The sequence below is a fragment of the Aethalodelphis obliquidens genome, unplaced genomic scaffold (genome assembly GCF_003676395.1).
Source record: "Aethalodelphis obliquidens isolate GAN/ISIS:26980383/991018 unplaced genomic scaffold, ASM367639v1 scaffold129, whole genome shotgun sequence".
NCBI lineage: Eukaryota > Metazoa > Chordata > Mammalia > Artiodactyla > Delphinidae > Aethalodelphis > Aethalodelphis obliquidens.
This window is the reverse complement of record NW_020838073.1, coordinates 126609-150041: the sequence shown is the minus strand read 5'-3', so window position 1 is coordinate 150041 and position 23433 is coordinate 126609. Positions and strand designations below refer to the sequence as shown.

Here is a 23433-nt window from a genome sequence, read left to right as displayed (position 1 = left end):
CATAGACTCTGTCCTAAATCAGGCTCTACTAGAAGTATCAGTTCATCCATCTTAACACTCTGAGACGCTTTCTAATTCTGAAATACAGGGTACATAAAAGTCGTTACATTTTCAAGGCAATTCAACCTAACAGACACTCAGGCCCCCCTGAGCACCAGGTCCTTTACAGCACTGGGTAGATAAAACTAACATTACAAATTACACATGCCTCTCAAGATGTAAGCAGCTTTGGGTAATGGTCAACGTGAAGCATGAAACTGCCCAAACCTGGTCCCTGAAGATCAGGCCAGTGACCCCCAGGCCACCTGGGCTACGTGGCCCTCCAGTTGGTACCTCCAGGGGTCTGCTCAGAGCTGCCCCAGCAGCTGCTCAGGGTTCTCCTGCTAGAAGCTGAACGTTTGCGTTTTCCTGAACAAACAAAAACCGCTAGGGCTTTTTATGTATGCCTAATCTGTAGCTAATTTCAGAGCTCTGATGATTCCCCTAGAAAAAGTGTCAGAGTATTTGTTTAATGATGATTACATGAAGCCAAGTTCCTGATGCATTAACCAGTTGGAAAAACAAACAGTTCCTTAAGGGCACAAAATTCCAAGGGCCTTGATTCGGAAAGAGACACAGCAGCGCAAGGAATGCCAATTCAGGGGAAGCACTGGCCTTTGCTTTCATCGCTGCTGTTCCCATTACGGATGTCAAATTAGTGTGGCTGGCTTCCTTCGTCATAAATCAAGGACAGTCTAGATTAATTTGGGTCAAGAGCAATTTTGGCAAATAGGAAGTTTAGTATTTTTAGGAGTTTTCCATATGTCAAGAAACAGAATACCGTTAAATTCTGGGGGAACTTAAAAATGATCAACTAAATCCCCATTGCTAAATACAATTAAAACTGATCTGCAGTGAAGAAACGTGAATAAATATACATATTATATGCCTATTAATCTTCAGATGCAAATAGGAGCCTGAATGAAGAGTTCTTCCATAACTTATAGAAAGCAGTCAATTAACATAGTAAAGCAGATAGAAGTTAGTCCTTTTGGAGGTAATGACAACTTTTATCCCTGATACTTTATGTGGTTTTTTTTTTGGCCGCACTGCGAGGCATGCGGAACTTCTCCGACCAGGGATCGAACCTGCGCCCCCCGCAGTGGAAGTGCAGAGTCTTAACCATTGGACCACCAGGGAAGTCCCCTGCTACTTTAGTATTTAAACATTTAACCAAACATGCTAAGGCTCTGTATAAAAATATATTAAGTATTTTAAAAGAATTATTCCCTATTTTTAGTAAAGTCCAACCCACACCTTTTAAATACTAGACTTATATTATGATCATGTACAAACTCTGTGCCTATTAGAAGAAAAGAGTATAAATTTGCCTCACAGAAAGGAAATATTATAAAATAACTTAACATAAACTCAAATTTCTTTCTTGTCCCTTCTCTAAATAAATGCAAGTAGAGGGCCAGACACCACAGTAATTTCTAGTAAATTATATAACATTTGTCTTTACTTTACTCTGATCTTATTTTATCATTTACCCTAAAATCTAACATTGTGTTTGTCTCAGGAGTAATCAAGGTTTTTCTGAGAGAATGAATCATCTTGTGAACTTATTGTATATAACATAAAATCAAATTTCCTCCCTAATTAAAAAGTCTCAATGTTTAGACAGTGGAATGAGTGAACCATCTTGCCATCAACAGCGCTGGACTCCTTTTTGGAGAATTATGGTAATAACTGATAATGTAAGTGAGCAGGACACCATGGGGCCTTCCCAGAACAGACACCCCCCCACTCACGTCCTCTACCTGCTTCTTTGCTGTAGAAAACCTGTAGCCTCCTAGGCCTTCCCTGAGTTCCAAAGAGTAAATTTAATAAGAGAAGTGAGAAAATGCAGAAAGGAAGGAAAACCATCAAGCAAGACAAAACAATAATAGTTTAGCCATTATACAATCTCAAGGATCTTTAGTTCCTCCTCAAGGGCTGTAGAGAATATTCTGAGCCATGTCCTTTGAGCTGTTTTGCAGATACTGAAACCCCCGCCAGGTGGGAGAGCTTAACTGTACACTGCCCACAAGCACATAGACCCCAGACCCACTGGAACTGGAAGGTTGACGACGCTGACTCCAAATCACCTCACCACCAGCCGAGCAGAATGCCCACGAGCTGATCACACACCCCAGAGCCCCCCTCCCTCACTCTGTCTTTAAAAAAATTTTCCCTGAAAGCTTCCAAGGAGTTTGGCCCTTTTAAGCACTAGCTGCCCGGACTCCTTGCTTGGCACCTGCAATAAATGCTGCACTTTCCTTCACCACGACCCGGTGTCTGTAGATTGGCTTTGCTGCACATGGGTGAGCAGATCCAAGCTTGGTTCGATAACAACAATAAGCATGACAAATGCTAACTATTACAAGATGCTGGATTCAGACAGCACAATAAATTAATCATTAGCTATTACACATGTACAAAACTTTGAGAGAAACACCATCAAGAAAAAGGGAAGCCTTCCCACAGAGACATATGTATAATTTAAACTATAACGTAGACTATAACATGTCAATTTAGCAGGACTTCTCCTTTGTCAACTACTCACTGATACAGGAACCATTTATAGATCAGAAGATGTGGACAGCAATGATGTTTGTGTGACATCCATTCCCTACCAAATGTACAGAAGACTCATGGGAAAATCAAATCTGAGCGAGCTTTGGGACTACATATTATGGCAGTTTAAAACGCATCTATTGGGACTTCCTTGGTGGCCCAGCGGTTAAGAGTCTGTGCTCTCAGTGCAGGGGACCCGGGTTCAATCCCTGGCCAGGGAACTAGATCCTGCATGCCACAACTAAGAGCCCACACGTGGCAACTAAGACCCAGCACAGCCAAATAAATAAATATTAAAAAACAAACAACAACAAAAAAGTCTATGAACTCTTCAACATTTCTTCTATTGAGAGGTTTCCTTCCCTGGAATCTGGGCTCTCTGGCCACTCAGCTACTAGAATGCAGTGGAATGATGCCATACTGCTTTCTAAAGGCCACGCCTGGGAAACTGCTATCTCTCGCTCCTCCTGGATACTCACCTCGTTGCCATGCCCTCAGGAAGCCCAAGCAGCCTGTGCAGAGGCCCATGTGGAGAGAACTGAGGCTCCCGCCCTCCACCCAGCTGAGCCCAGAAAATGGCCAGTGTGTGAGTGGACCATCTCAGGAAGTGGATGTCTGAGTCCCCAGCTAACTCTGCACGAAGCAAAGCAGCCTTCTCCATCAGGCCATATTCAAATAGTAGATCCAGGAGCAAAACAAACGACTGCTGTTACTCTAAGCCACTACTTGTAGGGTGTTTTGTTACACAGCAGTAAGGAAAAAACGGACCCAAACAGCATTCTCTCTTTCTCATCTCATTTCTCCTTTAGTGAATGATTACCTTACCCCATTTCTGGTTGGAATAATAATTTGGCAATTTTTTAAGTCTTTTTTCTCCTTTTGGTAGTAGCCCTTCATATGTCCCAGTCACACTGTGCTTGCCCCTCAGCTAACCCTCTTAACAACCCTGTGAGGTGAGTACTATTACTATGCCCATTTCATGGACAAATAAACTGATCTGTGGGGCCGTCCAAGGACACACAGTTAATAAGAGATGAGGTGGAAATTAAAGCCAGGACCCCAGGACCCTTAACTGCGATACTATACCTCTCTTCTCAGTCTCTAATAGCAACCAAGAGCTAAGAACATCTCACTGTTAGCACTGCCGTCTTCTTCCCTATTGACTTTCTCTTTAAAACTGATCCCTCGATTTAAAACTCAATTGAGGATTGGTTCAAGATGGTGGAGTAGGAGGACGTACTCTCACTCCCTCTTGCGAGAGCACCAGAATCACAACTAACTGCTGAACAGTCATTGACAGGAAGACACTGGAACTCACCTAAAAAGATACCCCACATCCAAAGACAAAGGAGAAGCCACAATGGGATGATAGAAGGGGTGCAATCACAATAAAATCAAATCTCATTACTGCTGGGTGGGTGACTCACAGAATGGAGAACACTTATACCACAGAAGTCTACCCACTGGAGTGAAGGTTCTGAGCCCCACGTCAGGCTTCCCAACCTGGGGGTCTGGCAACGGGAGGAGGAATTCCTAGAGAATCAGACTTTGAAGGCTAGCGGGATTTGATTGCAGGACTTCGACAGGACTCGGGGAAACAGAGACTCCACTCTTGCAGGGCACACACAAAGTAGTGTGTGGATCGGGACCCAGGGGAAGGAGCAGTGACACCAGGGGAGACTGAACCAGACCGACCTGCTAGTGTTGGAGGGTCTCCTGCAGAGGCGGGGAGTGGCTCACTGTGGGGACAAGGACACTGGCAGCACAAGTTCTGGAAAGTACTCCTTGGCGAGAGCCCTCCCAGAGTCCACCATTAGCCCCACCAAAGAGCCAAGGTAGGCTCCAGTGTTGGGTCCCCTCAGGCCAAACAACCAACAGGGAGGGAACCCAGCCCCACCCATCAGCAGACAAGTGGATTAAAGTTTTACTGAGCTCTGCCCACCAGAGCAACAGCCAGCTCTACCCACCATCAGTCCCTCCCATCAGGAAACTTGCACAAGCCCCTTAGACAGCCTCATCCACTAGAGGGCAGAAAGCAGAAGCAAGAAGAACTACAATCCTGCAGCCTGTGGAACAAAAACCACATTCACAGAAAGACAGACAAGATGAAAAGGCAGATGTACCAGACGAAGGAACAAAATAAAACCCCAGAAAAACAACTAAATGAAGTGGAGATAGGCAACCTTGCACCAGATGAAGGAACAAGATAAAACCTCAGAAAAACAACTAAATGAAGTGGAGATAGGCAACCTTCCAGAAAAAGAATAAAGAATAATGATAGTGAAGATGATCCAGGACTCTGGAAAAAGAATGGAGGCAAAGATCCAGAAGATGCAAGAAATGAATAACAAAGACCTAGAAGAATTAAAGAACAAACAGAGATGAACAATACAATAACTGAAATGAAAACTACACTAGAAGGAATCAATAGCAGAATAACTGAGGCAGAAGAACGGATAAGTGACCTGGAAGACAGAATGGTGGAATTCACTGTTGCAGAACAGAATAAAGAACAAAGAATGAAAAGAAATGAAGACAGCCTAAGAGACCTCTGGGACAACATTAAATGCAACAACATTCACATTATAGGGGTCCCAGAAGGAGAAGAGAGAGAGAAAGGACCTCAGAAAATATTTGAAGAGATTATAGTCAAAAACTTCCCTAACATGGGAAAGGAAACAGCCACCAAAGTTCAGGAAGCTCAGAGAGTCCCAGGCAGGAGGAACCCAAGGAGAAACACAACAAGACACATAGTAATCAAACTGGAAAAAATTAAAGACAAAGAAAAATTATTGAAAGCTGCAAGGGAAAAAAGACAAATAACCAAATACCATACAAGGGAACCCCCATGAGGCTAACAGCTGATTTCTCAGCAGAAACTCCACAAGTCAGAAGGGAGGGGCAGGACATATTTAAACTGATGAAAGGGAAGAACCTACAATCAATATTACTCTACCTGGCAAGGATCTCATTCAGATTCTATGGAGAAATCAAAAGCTTTACAGACAAGCAAAAGCTAAGAGAACTCAGCACCATCTAACCAGCTCTACAACAAATGTTAAAGGAACTTCTCTAAGTGGGAAACACAAGAGAAGAAAAGGACCTACAAAAACAAACCCAAAACAATCAAGAAAATGGTAATAGGGACATACATATCAATAATTACCTTAAACATGAATGGATTAAATGCTCCAACCAAAAGACACAGGCTCACTAAATGGATACAAAAAAAGACCCATATATATGCTGTCTACAAGGGACCCACTTCAGACCTAGGGACACATACAGACTGAAAGTGAGGGGATGGAAAAAGATATTCCATGCAAATGGAAATCAAAAGAAAGCTGGAGTAGCAATACTCATATTAGATAAAATAGACTTCAAAATGAATAATGTTGCCAGAGACAAGGAAGGACACTACATAGATCAAGGGATCGATCCAAGAAGAAGATACAACAATTGTAAATATATATGCACCCAACATAGAAGCACCTTAATACATAAGGCAACTGCTAATAGCTATAAAAGAGGAAATCAACAGTAACACAGTAATAGTGGGGGACTTTAGTACCTCACTTACACCAATGGACAGATCATCCAAACAGAAAATTAATAAGGAAACACAAGCTTTAAATGACACAGTAGACCAGATAGATTTAATTGATAGTTATAGGACATTCCATCCAAAAACAGCAGATTACACTTTCTTCTCAAGTGCACATGAAACATTCACCAGGATAGATCACATCTTGGGGAACAGATCAAGCCTCAGTAAATTTAAGAAAATTGAAATCATATCAAGCAACTTTTCCGACCACAACGCTATGAGATTAGAAATCAATTACAGGGAACAAAACATAAAAAACACAAACACATGAGGCTAAACAATACATTACTAAATAACCAAGAGATCACTGAAGAAATCAAAGAGGAAATCAAAAAATACATAGAGACAAATGACAATGAAAACACGATGATCCGAAACCTATGGGATGCAGCAAAAGCAGTTCTAAGAGAGAAGTTTATAGCAATACAATCCTACCTCAAGAAAGAACAAACATCTCAAATAAACAACCTAACTTTACACCTAAAGGAACTAGAGAAGGAAGAACAAACAAAACCCAAAGTTAGTAGAAGGAAAGAAGTCATAAAGATCAGAGCAGAAATAAATGAAATAGAAACAAAGAAAACAATAGCAAAGATCAATAAAACTAAGAGCTGGTTCTTTAAGAAGATAAACAAAATTGATAAACCATTAGCCGGACTCTTCAAGAAAAAGAGGGAGAGGACTCAAATCAATGAAACTAGAAATGAAAAAGAAGTTACAATAGACACTGCATAAATACAAAACATCGTAAGAGACTACTACAAGCGATGCTATGCCAATAAAATGGACACCTGGAAGAAATGGACAAATTCTTAGAAAGGTATAACTTTCCGAGACTGAACAAGGAAGAAATAGAAAATATAAACAGACCAATCACAAGTAACGAAATTGAAACTGTGACTAAAAATCTTCCAACAAACAAAAGTCCAGGATCAGATGGCTTCACAGGTGAATTCTATCGAACATTTAGAGAAGAGCTAACACCCATCCTTCTCAAAGTCTTCGAAAAAATTGCAGAGGAAGGAACACTCCCAAACTCATTCTATGAGGCCACCATCACACTGATCCCAAAACCAGACAAAGATACTACAAAAAAAAAAGTACAAACCAATATCACTGATGAATATAGATGCAAAAATCCTCAACAAAATACTAGCAAACAGAATCCAACAACACATTAAAAGGATCATACACCATGTTCAAGTGGGATTTATCCCAGGGATGCAAGGATTCTTCAACATACACAAATCAATCAATGTGATACACCGTATTAGCAAATTGAAGAGGAAAAACCATATGATCATCTCAATAGATGCAGAAAAAGCTTTTGGCAAAATTCAACACCAATTTATGATAAAAACTCTCCAGAAAGTGGGCATAGAGGAAACCTACCTCAACATAATAAAGGCCATATACAACAAACCCACAGCAAACATCATTCTCAATGTTGAAAAACTGAAAGCATTTCCTCTAAGATCAGGAACAAGACAAGGATGTCCACTCTCACCACTCTTATTCAACATAGTTTTGGAAGTCCTAGCCACAGCCATCAGAGAAGAAAAAGAAATAAAAGGAATACAAATTGGAAAAGAAGAAGTAAAACTGTCAGTGTTTGCAGATGACATGATACTATACATAGAGAATCCTAAAATTGCCACTAGAAAACTACTAAAGCTAATCAATGAATTTGGTAAAGTTGCAGGATACAAAATTAATGCACAGAAATCTCTGGCATTCCTATACACTAATGATGAAAAATCTGACAGAGAAATTAAGGAAACACTCCCATTTACCATCGCAACAAAAAGAATAAAATACCTAGGAATAAACCTACCTAGGGAGACAAAAGACCTGTATGCAGAAAACTATAAGACACTGATGAAAGAAGTTAAAGATGATACCAACAGCTGGAGAGATATACCATGTTCTTGGATTGGAAGAATCAATATTGTGAAAATGAGTATACTACCCAAAGCAATCTACAGATTCAATGCAATCCCTATCAAATTACCAATGGCATTTTTTACAGAACTAGAAGAAAAAAATCTTAAAATTTGTGTGGAGACACAACAGACCCCGAATAGCCAAAGCGGTCTTGAGGGAAAAAAACGGAGCTGGAGGAATCAGACTCCCTGACTTCAGACTATACTACAAAGCAACAGTAATCAAGACAATATGGTACTGGCACAAAAACAGAAATATAGATCAATGGAACAAGATAGAAAGCCCAGAGATAACCCCACACCCTATGGTCAACTAATCTATGACAAAGGAGGCAAGGATATACAACGGAGAAAAGACAGTCTCTTCAATAAGTGGTGCTGGGAAAACTGGACAGCTACATATAAAAGAATGAAATTAGAACACTCCCTAACACCATACACAAAAATAAACTCAAAATGGATTAGAGACCTAAATGTAAGACCGGACACTATAAAACTCTTAGAGGAAAACATAGGAAGAACACTCTTTGACATAAATCACAGCAAGATCTTTTTTGATCCACCTCCTAGAGTAATGGAAATAAAAACAAAAATAACAAATAGGACCTAATGAAACAAAAGCTTTTTCAAAGCAAAGGAAACTACAAACAAGATGAAAAGACAACCCTCAGAATGGGAGAAAGTATTTGCAAACGAATCAATGGACAAAGGATCAATCTCCAAAATATATAAACAGCTCAAGCAGCTCAATATTAAAAAACAAACAACCCAATCCAAAAATGGGCAGAAGATCTAAATAGACATTTTTTCCAAGAAGACATACAGATGGCCAAGAAGCACATGAAAAGCTGCCCAACATCACTAATTATTAGAGACATGCAATCAAAACTACAGTGAGGTATCACCGTACACCAATTAGAATGGGCATCATCAGAAAATCTACAAACAATAAATGCTAGAGAGGGTGTGAAGAAAAGGGAACCCTCTTGCACTGTTGGTAGAAATGTACATTGATTCAGCCACTATGGAGAACAGCATAGAGGTTCCTTAAAAAACTAAAAATAGAATTACCATAGGACCCAGCAATCCCACTACTGGGCATATACCCAGAGAAAACCATAATTCAAAAAGACACATGCACCCCAATGTTCACTGCAGTACTATTTACAATAGCCAGGTCATGGAAGCAACCTAAATGCCCATCGACAGAAGAATGGATAAAGAAGATGTGGTACGTATATACAGTGGAATATTACTCAGCCATAAAAAGGAACAAAATTGAGTCATTTGTAGAGATGTGGATGGATCTAGAGACTGTCATACAGAGTGAAGTAAGTCAGAAAGAGAAAAACAAATATCGTATATTAATTCATATATGTGGAATCTAGAAAAATGGTACAGATGAACCAGTTTGCAGGGCAGAAATTCAGACACAGATGTACAGAACAAACGTATGGACACCAAGGGGGGAAAGTGGCAGGGGGAGGGGTGGTGTTGTGATGAATTGGGAGATTGGGATTGGCATATATACACTAATATGTAAAAAATGGATAACTAATAAGAACCCGCTGTATAAAAATATAAATAGAATAAAATTCAAAACAAACAAAAAACCTGATCCCTCTGTGCTTTATTTATTGAGCTTTTTGAAAGACGTGTCCTTTAATTAGCCCATCAGCAACAAAGGGTTATAAAGTCCCAAGACCTTTTCTCAGATGTTACCCACCTCCCCTCAAGTCCTGGCATGCACGTAGAGAGAAAGGGGGAAATCTGGGGCCTGGCCAGTTATTTTCCTTTAAGTTTGAGATGTACATTGCTGTATTCAGAATATGACCAACAAAAACAGAAAGAAATCAGACATGATGATTAGTTGCCGGATAAGCCAGACCCCCAAACCCCCAAACGAATGGGCCACAATTTGAAAAGATACAAAGAGTGGAGAGTAAATTATGTTTCAAATTTCAAAGTACGCTCTTTTATCTCAGATGATTTATGTTCTTGTGAACTTTCATAGGCTGCTTATCTTGTTTTCAAAGACATAATTAACTTCACTGGGATTGGGGCCTGAAACCAGAAGCACAGTGGACCCATGATCCTAATGATATAGTCAAATAAAGACAAGCACAAATTCACATAAAGAAACGTTCAGGGAACAGGCGTCTAATTATTCTTTTTCCCTTATAGAATTAAACGCCACACTCATTTTAGACTAGGCTTAGACCAGTGTTAGAGGCAAAGACTGATAAAGAATCAAAGTGTCAGGGAGGTTGGATGTTTTTTCTCTTGCTGGTCTGGCCTTCAAGCTCCTTTCTTGCCCTTACTTCAACTCCTTCCCCAACCCTACTTAGTTCTTCCTACTGGTAAAACCTCACCCTCTCCCACACCCCAGTAGTTTAGGAAAAGGTGGAGTTCTGCTGAAATCACTAGGGAACAGTGGGAATTAAATGAGGTCCCCTTTGCATACTTGGTAAAGGAAGTTACGGTATTTCTCTGGGGGGTGGAAGGTAACTGAATTCTGGAAAAGTTAGAGGTGACCAGATGACATGTCGTCTGCAGAGACAGTATGTACCCTATTCATACTGGTTAAACACCTTTTAAAAAAATGTACATAACATAAAATTTACCATTTCACCCATTTTCTAAGGTACACTTTACTGGAATTAGGTGCATTCACACTGTTATACAACCATCACCAAAAAGGCCTTGAAAAGGCTTGAAAAGCCTCCTGCAGATCGATTTCCCTTTTAGTTGAGAAAAATATAGCACTTACTGGGAGAAGATAAGAGGATACACTAAGAACTACTGACGGTCTTTTCCTCTTTTAGGAGACAAGGGAGAAGCAAGCCCACACTGAAGGTATTAAAAACACACTCGGCTGGGGCTTCCCTGGTGGCGCAGTGGTTGAGAGTCCGCCTGCCGATGCGGGGGACACGGGTTCGTGCCCCGGTCCAGGAAGATCCCACATGCCGCGGAGCGGCTGGGCCCGTGAGCCATGGCCGCTGAGCCTGCACGTCCGGAGCCTGTGCTCCGCGGCGGGAGAGGCCACAACGGTGAGAGGCCCGCGTACCGCAAAAAAACAAAAAACAAACACACACACACACACACACACACACTCGGCTGGAGATGAATGACCTGTCCTGCCGGCCTGGCGCCCGGCTACAGCTCCAAGTCCCTGCCGCTCACCCACCAGCAATTATAAGGACAAAAAATCACTCGGCAGTGGAATAAGAAATGAATTTTTAAAGCAAAGCAGCGTATTTTCAAATACTTTTGGTTCTGAAATTGCAGTCTCTAAGAATTTTGAGTGAGAAGACCCAACGCAGCCAAAAATAATAAATAAATAAATAAATAAAATTTTAAAAAATTTGCACAAAATCAAAGGGAGAAAAGCAGTATCCAGTATTACAATTTCCAAGCTAGGCTCTAATAAGGTCAGTATTACTTTCCCAAATTTCAGTTTTTCAGCCTTTTGATGGCTTTCTCCAGGAGTCAAAAGTCTGGGAGTCAACATTTTGTGAGAAAAACTTGAAAAAAACCCCTAATTTTTTGGGTCACTTTTAGGGTCGTATAGCCATCACGAAGCAGAGCCTGGATTGGAATCTAGACACTGCACTGCCTCGTCTCCTTTTTAGTTTCTTTATTGAGGGTCCTCACAGGCCAGGCAGGTAACAGTGAGAGGACAGGGCTACGTGTGAGGTAACAGGGAGTGGTGGGGACTGCGGCAGCCTGGCAAAGGTACTGCCCTCTGACGGGGCAGCTTCCAGTTCGTCCCTGAGGAACCGATTGTGGTCATGCAGGAATGTGTGCCTAGTACTGCTGGATCTTCCTCTTTTTTTTTCTTTTAATAAAGAGTGGAAATCTAAATTTTCATGTGCAATCTTCTGATTTCTAAATGTTGGCAACTAACTGAAATTTTTAAAATTTATTTTATTGGAGTCTAGTTGATTTACAATGTTGTGTTAACTTCTGCTGTAAGCAAAGTGACTCAGTTATACATATGTATACATTCTTTTGCATACTCTTTTCCATGATGGTTTATCCCAGGAGATTGGATATAGTTCTCTGTGCCCTACAGTAGGACCTTATTGTTTACCCATTCTATACATAATAGTTTGCATCTGCTAATCCCAAACTCCCAGTCCACCCCCCCCCCCACACCTTTCCCCTTTGGCAACCACAAGCCTGAAATGTTTACAAAAAATAAATCATGTGGTCCCCAACCATGTGGAACAAATGAAGCAGGTCAGCAGTTTAATGAGATCAGAGCCACAAATTCAGAACGGATGGATGGCTGGCAGGCTGAGGGATAAACTGTCTGCACCAGACTAGACAGGAGGATTGGTGGGACGCTCCCCACTCTCCCCAACAATCTAAAAATTCCTCAGAGAACCATCCTGGACTTTACTCCCCACAGGGAGCTACAAAGGGAAAGACTGAGGTTGAGGGGATGAGATGGGCGAAGGAGCCAGAGGTACAGCTGCCAGCAGCCAGATGCCCACCTCGTAAGACACAGTGACAGGTTGGCGGTGCTGCTGGAGGGCGTGCTGGTCCTCTGGGTGGGCGGGGTGGGGGCGACAGTGGGTGAGGTTGGGCGCAGAAGCTGCCGAGCAGCTGGGACAAGCACAGAGACGCAGCACCTGCAGGTGTGTCCTTCCTGGTCCCGCAGCCGGGCCTCACCAGCAGCCCCTGAAGAAGTGACGGAGCAGAGCGGGGGTATTCGTGTGTGCGTGGGACTGGGGGCTGCGGGCCTGAGGCAGAGAAACAGCAGGAGCCGGACTGCAATGCAGCCTCGAGGGTGAGGGCTGATGGGCTCCGAGGCGAGTGGCACGCTTGGGACCTTGGGACCACAGTGAGACTGGAGGTCACAGATGAGGCATCGCCGCTTCTTATGCACCCAGCAGTGGCTGCAGCCAACCCGCCCTGTGGGAGGAGTGTTTTCTCACGGATAATGTTTAGCATCTGCCCTTCAAACCAGATGTGTGTCTGCTCTGTGTTATATAACTTCTGGTTGCTGTAGTCAAAATGCCTAGTCCAACGTTTTTTTCCTCCAATTAATCACATCCTGGGACCTAATGTATAAATCCAGTACTGCATGTCTTGTGCATAACCGTTCTAAAGAATCTTATTTTATGTACTGTATGTATCAGAATAGTGTACATTGCCATGTAATGTAAAAAAGAAAAATCGACATAAATAACGCAGCAACTACCCAAGTGTTATACCAGCTAAAACAATAAATAGCCTTTGAACAGTGCATGGTCACATTCAAACGCCCCTCTGCCCCAGGGAGGGAAGGCAGCCCAGAGATGGACCGCCACGTAGTCACCCCACACTCTCCATCATGACACCGTCCACCGGAAGACCGTCCCCTCTGCCAGGCAGCAGCTCACATCAGCTCAACCTCGCACAAATCCACACCATCACTCCAGAGAAGGACAATTCCAGAGCCCGATGAAGCCGGACGGAGGGTGGACAGGCGAGTGTGTGAATCGAGGGCCTGTCCGCCTGCTGTGGATTTGTGGTGCTGCTGCGTGCCCTCCCCTTGGCCAGCTGGTGGACCCATCGCCCGGCTCTGGGAGGGCTGGCGCTGAGGACTCACGCTTGACCTTCTCCAGAGAAGTGCCCTTGGCTGAGGGGCTGGGCACCCCCATCCCTGTCCTGCACTCCTTTATGGGTTATGCCTTAGTAAGTCAGGTGCAACGAATCCTTATTTCTGCTTCTAAGGAACCTAAGGCCCCCACGACTACATTTAAATACTTGCAATCAGTGCCTGATTTTGAGGTGTCCCAGGCCCCTCTCCACAGCAGTGTTAAGTACATGATGTATTTATTTAATAGAGTTGTTATACTATATATAGAAATTGCTACAGTATCAAGTAGAACATAAGATTATACTTCAAAGCCTCCTTCTGAAACTCACTGATAACTGAGGTAGGTAAAGAGTATAAAAAAATCCAAATTTTGGGCTTCCCTGGTGGTGCAGTGGTTGAGAGTCTGCCTGCCGATGCGGGGGACACGACTTCGTGCCCCGGTCCGGGAAGATCCCACATGCCGCGGAGCGGCTGGGCCCGTGAGCCATGGCCGCTGAGCCTGTGCGTCCAGAGCCTGTGCTCCGCAACGGGAGAGGCCACAACAGTGAGAGGCCCCTGTACCGAAAAAAAAAAAAAAAAATCCAAATTTTAAAATAAACAATATGTCAGCAATATTTATAATTAATTAAAAACACTGTTTCAGATGTAGACAACAAACGTATGGGCACCAAGGGGGGAAAGTGGGCGGGGGGTGGGGGTGGAACGAATTGGGAGATTGGGATGGACATATATACACTAACATGTATAAAATAGATAACCAATAAGAACCCGCTGTATAATAAATAAATAAGTAAATAAATAAAAACACTGTTTCAATTCACAATCTCTTCTATTCAACGCCTGGCTTTCACATAGCTTTCAGATACGATCCGTTAGCTCAAAGACACCAGTGAAATGATTATACTTCTGATGATCGTTGTAGTATTTTTGCCTCTTATAAGCAAATTTTAAAGAAAGGTACAAAACGGTTTTACTATAGTCACATAAGCCCACACAAATATGACGTGAATGTAAGCTTTGAAAAGTCAAACTCTTAAAAGTCTGACAATCACATGCAATATAATATGCCCCAAATTTCAAAGAGAAGCGGTTTCTTTTTAAAAAATATTTATTTGGCTGCGCTGGTCTTAGCTGCGGCACGTGGACTCAGCTGCGGCATGCTTGCGGGATCTAGTTCCCTGACCAGGGATCAAACCTGGGCCCCTCATTGGGAGCACCGAGCCTTAGCCGCTGGACCACCAGGGAAGTCCCCAGAGTGCAGTTTCTACAAGGTACACACGACCGTGCATTTCTCTGCTTCCCTTGTTCAGTGGTGGCCTCAGTGAAATCCACCTTTGCCAGCAAAGCCTCTGAGGCCCTTCTCGCTCAGCCCTTGCCCTGCCACAGCGCTGATAACCCAGGTCCAGGCTCACGAACGCCCCAGAGCGGTCCACAGGTGCCGTTCCATCCACACCTCTGCCTGTGCCCAAGCCTCCACACTGCCTGAAACACCCTTCTTCCCTCCTGCTCCCTTCCGCTGCCTGATGTCTAGTCACGCTTCAAAAGCTTAGGGCAGGTGCACTCTCCTCTAGGAAGTCTTGTCTGAGCTCCGCCGTCCCACCTGCCCCCAACTCACTTCACACTGAGCTGGGTTACGTGTCCTTCCTCAGAACACACTGAATTAGAAATTAGAATCGTCCAGTTAACAAACAGCTCAAACAACTCAACAACAAAAAAGCAAACCTCCTAATCGAAAAATGGGCACAAGACCCAAATAGACATTTCTCCAAAGAAGACATACAGGGCTTCCCTGGGGGCACAGTGGTTAAGAATCTGCCTGCCAATGCAGAGGACATGAGTTCGAGCCCTGGTCTGGGAAGATCCCACATGCTGCAGAGCAACTAAGCCCGTGCGCCACAACTACTGAGCCCACGTGCCACAACTACCAAAGCCCATGCACCTAGAGCCCATGCTCCGCAACAAGAGAAGCCACTGCAATGAGAAGCCTGCGCACGGCAATGATGAGTAGCCCCCAGTCGCTGCAACTAGAGAAAGCCCGCGTGCAGCAACGAAGACCCAAAGCAGCCAAAAATAAATAAATAAATTTATTTAAAAAAAAAAAAAGAAGAATACAGATGGCCAGGAGGCATGTGAAAAGATGCTCATCATCACTACTTATTAAAGAAATGCAGATCAAAACTACAACGAGGTACCACCTCACACAGGTCAGAATGGCCATCATCAAAAAGTCTACAAACAATAAATGCTGGAGAGGGTGTGGAGAAACGGGAAACCCCCTACACTGTTGGTGGGAATGTAAATTGGTGCAGCCACTATGGAGAACAGTATGGAGGCTCCTTAAAAAACTAAAAATAGAGCTGCCATACGACCCAGCAATCCCACTCCTGGGCATATATCCAGACAAAACTGTAATTCAAAAAGATACATGCACCCCTATGTTCATAGCAGCACTATTTACAATAGACAAGACATGGAAGCAACATAAGTGTCCATCGACAGAGGAATGGATAAACAATATGTAGTACATATACAATGGAATACTACTCAGCCATAAAAAATAATGAAATAATGCTATTTGCAGCAACACGGATGGACCTAGAGATCCTCATACTAAGTGAAGTAAGTCAGAAAAAGAAAGACAAATACCATATGATACCGCTTATACGTGGAATCTAAAATATGACACAAATGAACTTACGAGACAGAAACAGACTTGCAGATGTAGAGACTTGTGGTTGCTGAGGAGCGGGGTGTGGGGGGAAGGAGTGGGAGTTTGGGGTCAGCAGGTGCAAACTAGTACATAGAGGATGGATAACAACAAGGTCCTACTGCAGAGCACAGGGAACTCTACTCAATATCCTGTGATAAACCATAATGGAAAAGACTATGAAAAAGAATGTGTGTATAGGGAGCTTCCCTGGTGGTCCAGTGGTTAAGACTCCACACTTCCACTGCAGGGGGCATGGGTTTGATCCCTGGTTGGGGAACTACGATCCCGCATATCATGTGGTGCGGCCAGAAAAAAAAAAAAAGAATGTGTGTGTGTGTGTGTGTGTGTATATATATATATATATATATATATATATATATATATATGAATCACTTTGCTATACAGCAGTAATTAACACAGCATTGTAAATCAACTATACTTCAATAAAATACAAATAAAGAATTGTCTATTTAATCATGAGATGAGGGTTTAATCACCTCTACATCCTTAGTACCTACCATTGTGCCTGGCACACAGTAGGCATTCAATAAAGGTTTGTTAAATGAATGAATGTTGAATAAAGAACCTACCCAAATAATACCTTCAACCCCCAAGGCGGCCTAGGATTAACAGAGGACATTTCAGGTGAAAACCCTTTCAAATAGTCACCACCACCACCGCCCCCGACGCCAGACATGGTGGATGGAATGCAGTGCTGGGCAGTTTGCATAGTTAAAAGTTGGGGAAAAGCCATTAAGTCAAGTGCATCAAGTCTTGGCAAGGCGCTGCTGCCAGAATGCTTGGAGAAACAAAGTAGCACGCTTATCTTTTGAAAAAATTTTTAAAATATCACAGTGTTACACACAGTAACTCAGCTTCATAAACTGTTTAGCTGAAATTTTCATTCTGATTACAAATGAAGGGCATGATGTATAAAACAGCTTGGGAGACGCCTCCAGGGAAGTGGGCAGATTTATCTGTTAAGAAGGTCCAAGAGGGAGGGGATGTATGTATATGTATGGCTGAATCACTTTGTTGTACAGCAGAAACTAACACAACATTGTAAAGCAATTATACCCCACTAAAAAAAATAAGAAGAAGAACCAAGGCTGATTTCTGCATCATTTCCTCCTGCCTATGGACCAGTGCTCTCAACCTCAACAGCCTTGCTTACGGTCCAGACAAGGAGTGATTTGTGGAGGGAAAGAAAGAAAAACAGGGAGAGAGAGAGAGGAAGGGAGAGAGGGAGGGAGGGAGGGAGGAAGACAGATGAACTAGGAAGTTAGTTGTTTCCTGCCACTTCAATTTTGGTTAAAAATTGCTTATTCACCCATTTAAAGGAAATAGCTATGTTTGGCCTCAAAATGCATAAGAGTGAGTGGGTCCTGCCAGGAGGGATTCACCTCTATTAGCCCCTTTTGTATGTATAATTTATTGACAATTATTTTTGGGGGGAATTTTTATTTTATTTTATTTTAATTTTAGTTTTTGGCCACACCGTGCAGGGATCTTAGTTCCCTGACCAGGGATCGAACCCACATCCCCTGCATTTGAAGTGCAGAGTCTTAACCACTGGACCACCAAGGAAGTCCCTTATTGACAATTCTTAAAGAGCTGTTTTTAAAAAAATAAAGAGAGATGGTGCATCAGAAGCTCATGCGAAGCCGCTGGGCGGGGGATGGGATCTCACGTCGGCTGGACCAACGCGATTGTTCAGATCTAGATGGTGAGTTTCATTCAAGGGCTCTGAAGCTCATACACCTTGGTCCCCCGCCAGCACCAAAAAGCTTCAGTTGCCCCCTCTCTACCTCTACTACCCAGTCACTAGCAACTTGTATCCCCTGCTCAGAGCTGCCTGCAGGCACCTGAACTTGCTTTCACCCCCAAACACAGGCTGAAGCCCACAGTCTTTGCTCACTGTCTGGGCCTAGACCACAAGGCATCTAGTATCTACCAGCTACTGGGTGGCTTCATCACCTGCAAGACGTAGTCCACACTCTTTGCCACCACTGTGCTTTTGCACATGCTGTTTCCCTGCTTGGAATGCCACCCTCACAGCCCGCCCCGTGGTGGCTAACCAGATAGGATAACCGGACATCCCCTGCTCAGGCGTGAGGACTTTCCCCATCCCTCCTGCACGAGACCCCGTGTGTGCCCTGATTACAACACTGGCACGCGGTGTAATTAATCAGTGACGTGGTTCTGTCCCCATCAGACTTTAAGACCTTCAGAATGAGAACTTTTGTCTGTTCATCTTTTTACCACAGGTGATATTCCAAATATCACCCAAACAGGACTTCACGGGCAGTGCGCCACTAGTGTGGATACAAAGCTGGAGCCAGGTCCTGCAGGTCCGTTCCCCCCCACCCCACCACCACCAGATGGCTAGGTATTAACAACTTAGTTACAGAATCATTGGAGGTGAGGGGCGGCAGGAGAGGGGCCAAGCAGATGGCAGGGAGGGATTGGGGGCTCAGGACAGTATATATTTCCCAACCAGTACAGAAATATTTCAGCGTTTAACAAGATTTTAACAACCGCACGGCCATTGTATCTCGGTATCTAACAGCTCAATAGTCACCTTCTTTATGTCCCTAGGGACAGACAGCACTGTGCCTGGTAGTAGGTATTTAGTAAATATTTACTGCTGAAACAAGACACACCTTGAAATACAACTAGAGTCATCAACTATTTTCCCAACAAGGAGGGCGGATTTGAGATTTGGCTTCCATAGTGACTGTCCAGGGTCTTGGCCTTCCCTGTGGCCATTCCGTCCAAAAACACATGCTGGTTAATGCACAGGCATGAGATGCCTCCCTGGGACTCCGACACTAATACTCCCAACCCTGCAGGCCCTCCAACTACCGCTGTTGCCAACAGTATTTGGACCTTCTGGCAGCTACCCTGCCCTGTGAAGGGGAGCCTGTGGAGAAAGAAGCCTGCACAGGGCAGCAAAACCAAGATCCGGGGAGGGTCAGGTCCCAGCAACCCCTGTTAAACCCCTAGACGCAGCCATGCCTGAAGGTGCGTGCCATCTTGCACCTTTCAGGTTGGTGACCCAATAAATTCCTTTCTTGCTTAACGATATTTTGACTCGGTTGGGTTTGTTTGTTGGTTGTTTGCTTTGCCTTTGCAACTACAAGTCCAGTCTAACTCAGCTAGAAGGAAAACTTTCCATTAGGAAAAACAGAAATCTAAGTTTTTGCCTATGTGAGTCTCTCTTAACTTTTCACATCCCATGGCAGTCTGGTAATTCATTTTGATAACTTACCTTTCACCAAGTAGAACATTTGATAGATTTATAAATGAGGGAAAGTCCAGTCTATTTATGACAGGATAGGCGTGGATGGGGACAAGCAAAGTCTCATCTCCCTAAAATTAATGGGAAAAAAGTCAAGTTTACCATGCTTAAGACTAGAATTTTCTTTTTCTTTGTTTTTGGCTGCGCCTCGCAGCGTGTGGGAACTTAGTTCCCCGACCAGGGGTTGAACCCACGCCCCCTGCTTTGGAACAACTGGACCGCCAGGGAAGTCCCAAGACTATAATTTTCAAAGATGAATTTGTAGATCCTTTATTTCTTATCTTGTTTTCTATCATTAAAAATACCTCCAGAAAAAAAGGGAAAACATTTCCTTAAAGAAAAAACACTGAGCGCTTAAATATGACAGTTGAAGTATTGAATTTTCTTAGCTATAAACAAAGCATAGAAAATTTTTAGCGTATTTCACTGAAATGATATTCAATATTATCCAGGAAAGCTAATGATGCCTTCACGTAGAGATGAAAACAGTCATCTGTTTCGATTTCAGAAAGTTATAGGGAAACACAATTGTGAGCGGCCTGAGATAAACAGAAACCAGCACAGAACCAGCTGATCCAGACAGTGCCGAACAGTAAGCACTGGACCAGCCAGAGGCACAGAGGCCTGCTTCTAGACCTGCACAGTGCGTGACCTTGAGTAAGACCTCTGACCTCTCCACAGCTCGTCTCTTCCTTTGCTTTCAAGTGGGGATGAGGCCACCTTTCTTTAAAGGTATTTTTGAGAATTAAAGCAGACACTGGCCTTAAAAAGTTTAAGGCACCACATAAATACAAGGTACTAATAGCATTGCTATGAAGTAGCAGGACACCTGCCCTGGTGCTCTACGCAATGCCTGTCCTAAGGATTTTTGTTCTTGGTACAGAATATTCCTCCTGAAAGCACTATTCTGGTTTCATTTTTAGTTTTTTTTCCCCCTCTTTTTAAAAACTGAGACTCATCTGTTACTAAAGCACACTCTTCCACTTTAATTTTGAAAAGGTAAATTTCCTTAACCTTAAGGCTTCTCAACTTGTAAGGGCTGGGCGTGGAACCCAGAGCGGAGGGGTGTGGAGGTGCCAGTTTTAAGGGAAGGACTGACAGCACGTGGGGCTGGAGGCTGGAGGCCGGGGATGAATTAGGTGACCTGGAAAAGGCCTTCGAGAGCTCCTACAGCACAGCCTCTGGGGTCGGACCACACAAGTAGCCTCCCTGCAGACCCCCAGGGCCGCCTCGGAGAACATTTGCTGCTGGTGCCCAGTGACAACTCGGGGTTGTTGCTGATCTTCTCACCTAGCTCTTAAAGGACGATGTTTAAGTTATTTGACAAGCCTTCCTCAACTCCCAGCACCACAAGATAAATGAGATTTTTAGGCCAGGGCAGGTGGGAACCTGCAGCAAGCAGTGTCTCTGGCTCTGCCCCAGTTCTCGGCAGCCTGGAGCTTCCCCAGCTGGGACCCACGTCACCGGACCAGTACCCTCAAGCCACTCAGACCGGCTGCCCAAGGCATCAGGCTGAGAAACTTCATACTTGTCACTCCATCTCTCTTCTTCCCTTGAAGATGTAAGGTTTGATGCCACCCCCAAGCCCCAAAAAAACCCTGATATTAAGAGACATACCTTACAGTGAATGCGGATGCAATCATAGTAGTATCGCCACTCATCTGGAGTAAATGTAACGGTGACCGTGAGGGACAAGCCAGGGATAAGGCGGTGCTCCTAGAAGACAAGGGGGTTCCTGTCCGGACGAGCCCCAGCGCCCAAGGGAGCAGGACCACGGGGACAACACGCTACATGCCGCCCCGGGCAGACCTGCGGCACACAAAACCACACCTGGCAATGAACACCTTGGGAGAATATGCCCCCCAGGGACACTTACCTTTTTCACATATTTGATCTGAAAGTGTTTGGTTTGTGGGGGTAAAATATGAACGTGTAAATCTTCATTGCAAATATTGACCACGTGCTGGAGAGAAAAAGAAGCATTCACATGAATACACTGCTTTATCTACCTGCACATGCACCTCCTCATTTATCTTTACCTCATCTTGTTCCTAAAGGGATGTGAGGAGATACGGTGCACTTTTATTATTTTTTAAATTTTTATTCTATATTGATGTATAGTTGATTTACAATGTTGCCTTAATTTCAGGTGTACAGCAAAGTGATTCAGTTATACATATATCTATTCTTTTTCAGATTATTTTCCCATTTAGGTCATTACAGAATATTGAGTAGAGTTCCCTGTGCTATACGGTAGATCCTTGTTGCTTATTTTATCTATAGGAGTGTGTATATATTAATCCCAAACTCCTAATTTATTTCTCCCCCCAACATTTCCCCTTGGTAACCATAAGGGTTTTTTTTTATGATTTTTTTTTTGGCTGCATTGGGTCTTCGTTGCTGCACGCGGCCTTTCTCTAGTTGCAGCCAGCGGGGGCTACTCTTCATTGGTGCGCAGGCTTCTCATCGCGGTGGCTTCTCTTGTTGCGGAGCACGGGCTCTAGGCGCGTGGGCTTCAGCAGTTGTGGAGCACCGGTTTAGCTGCTCCATGGCATGTGGGATCTTCCTGGACCAGGAATCGAACCTGTGTCCCCTGCAATGGCAGGCAGATTCTTAACCACTGTGCCACGCGGGAAGTCCCCATAAGTTTGTTTTCTATGTCTCTGAGTCTATTTCTGTTTTGTACATAAATAAGTTCATTTGTATCATTAAGATTCCACATATAAGTGATATCATATGGTATTTGTCTTCCTCTGTCTGACCTACTTCACTAAGTATGATAATCTCTAAGTCCAACCATGTTGCTGCAAATGGCATTATTTCATTATTACTCTAGGAGGTGGATCCAAAAAGATCTTGCTGTGATTTATGTCAGAGAGTGTTCTGCCTATGTCTTCCTCTAAGAGTTTTACAGTGTCTGGCCTTACATTTAGGTCTTTAATCCATTTTGAGTTTATTTTTGTGTATGGTGTTAGGGAGTGTTCTAATTTCATTCTTTTACATGAGGCTGTCCAGTTTTCCCAGCACCACTTATCCAAGAGGCTGTCATTTCTCCATTATATATCCTTGACTCCTTTATCAAAAATAAGGTGACCACACGTGTGTGGGTTTATCTCTGAGTTTTCTATCCCGTTCCATTGATTTGTGTGTCTGTTTTTGTGCCAGTTCCATACTGTTTTGATTACTGTGGCTTTCTAGTATAGTCTGAAGTCAGGGACCCTGATTCCTCTCGCTCCATTTTTTCTTTCTCAAGATTGCTCTGGCTTCAGTGCACGTTTAAACGCTTTAAGAGATTCAAAATCTATCATACACCACTTAACGAATAATAAAATAAACACAACACCACTTAAAGAATACTGAAATATGCCCATGTGTCTCTGCCCAACCTAAGACTTTTCCAGAGCTACAGCCCCAGGTACCCCCCGGCATGGCCTTGCACACTCCCCTCCTCCTGCCCTGACTGGTTACCTGTGCACCTTTTTGTTGAACTCAACTTAGTCCTGTGGTTCAGCTGAGCTAAGAAGCCAGCCACCCACCCACTCCCAGTTTCTCTAATTACATGCCACTTGTCCTGGGGACCTGGTGACACTAAGGCAGTCAAAAAATCAGGAAAAGAAGTGTGGAGAGGACAGCCTCCAATCCATTGCTAGGGCTGATAAAAAAGAACACAAAGTCAGGAGTTCT

At 43.5% G+C, this 23433-nt stretch overlaps 1 protein-coding gene across 1 annotated transcript in view; it reads right to left on the bottom strand.

Moving 5' to 3' along the window:
• Nucleotides 1-23433, bottom strand: part of CFAP221 (cilia and flagella associated protein 221) — an 89110-nt gene that overhangs the window by 53015 nt on the left and 12662 nt on the right. The window contains exons 4-6 of the mRNA XM_027099182.1: nucleotides 21626-21712; nucleotides 21367-21465; nucleotides 19720-19820 (exon numbers count right to left, since the gene is read on the bottom strand). Coding sequence (XP_026954983.1) covers nucleotides 19720-19820; nucleotides 21367-21465; nucleotides 21626-21712 — 287 coding nt within the window. The remainder of the gene's footprint in view (nucleotides 1-19719; nucleotides 19821-21366; nucleotides 21466-21625; nucleotides 21713-23433) is intronic.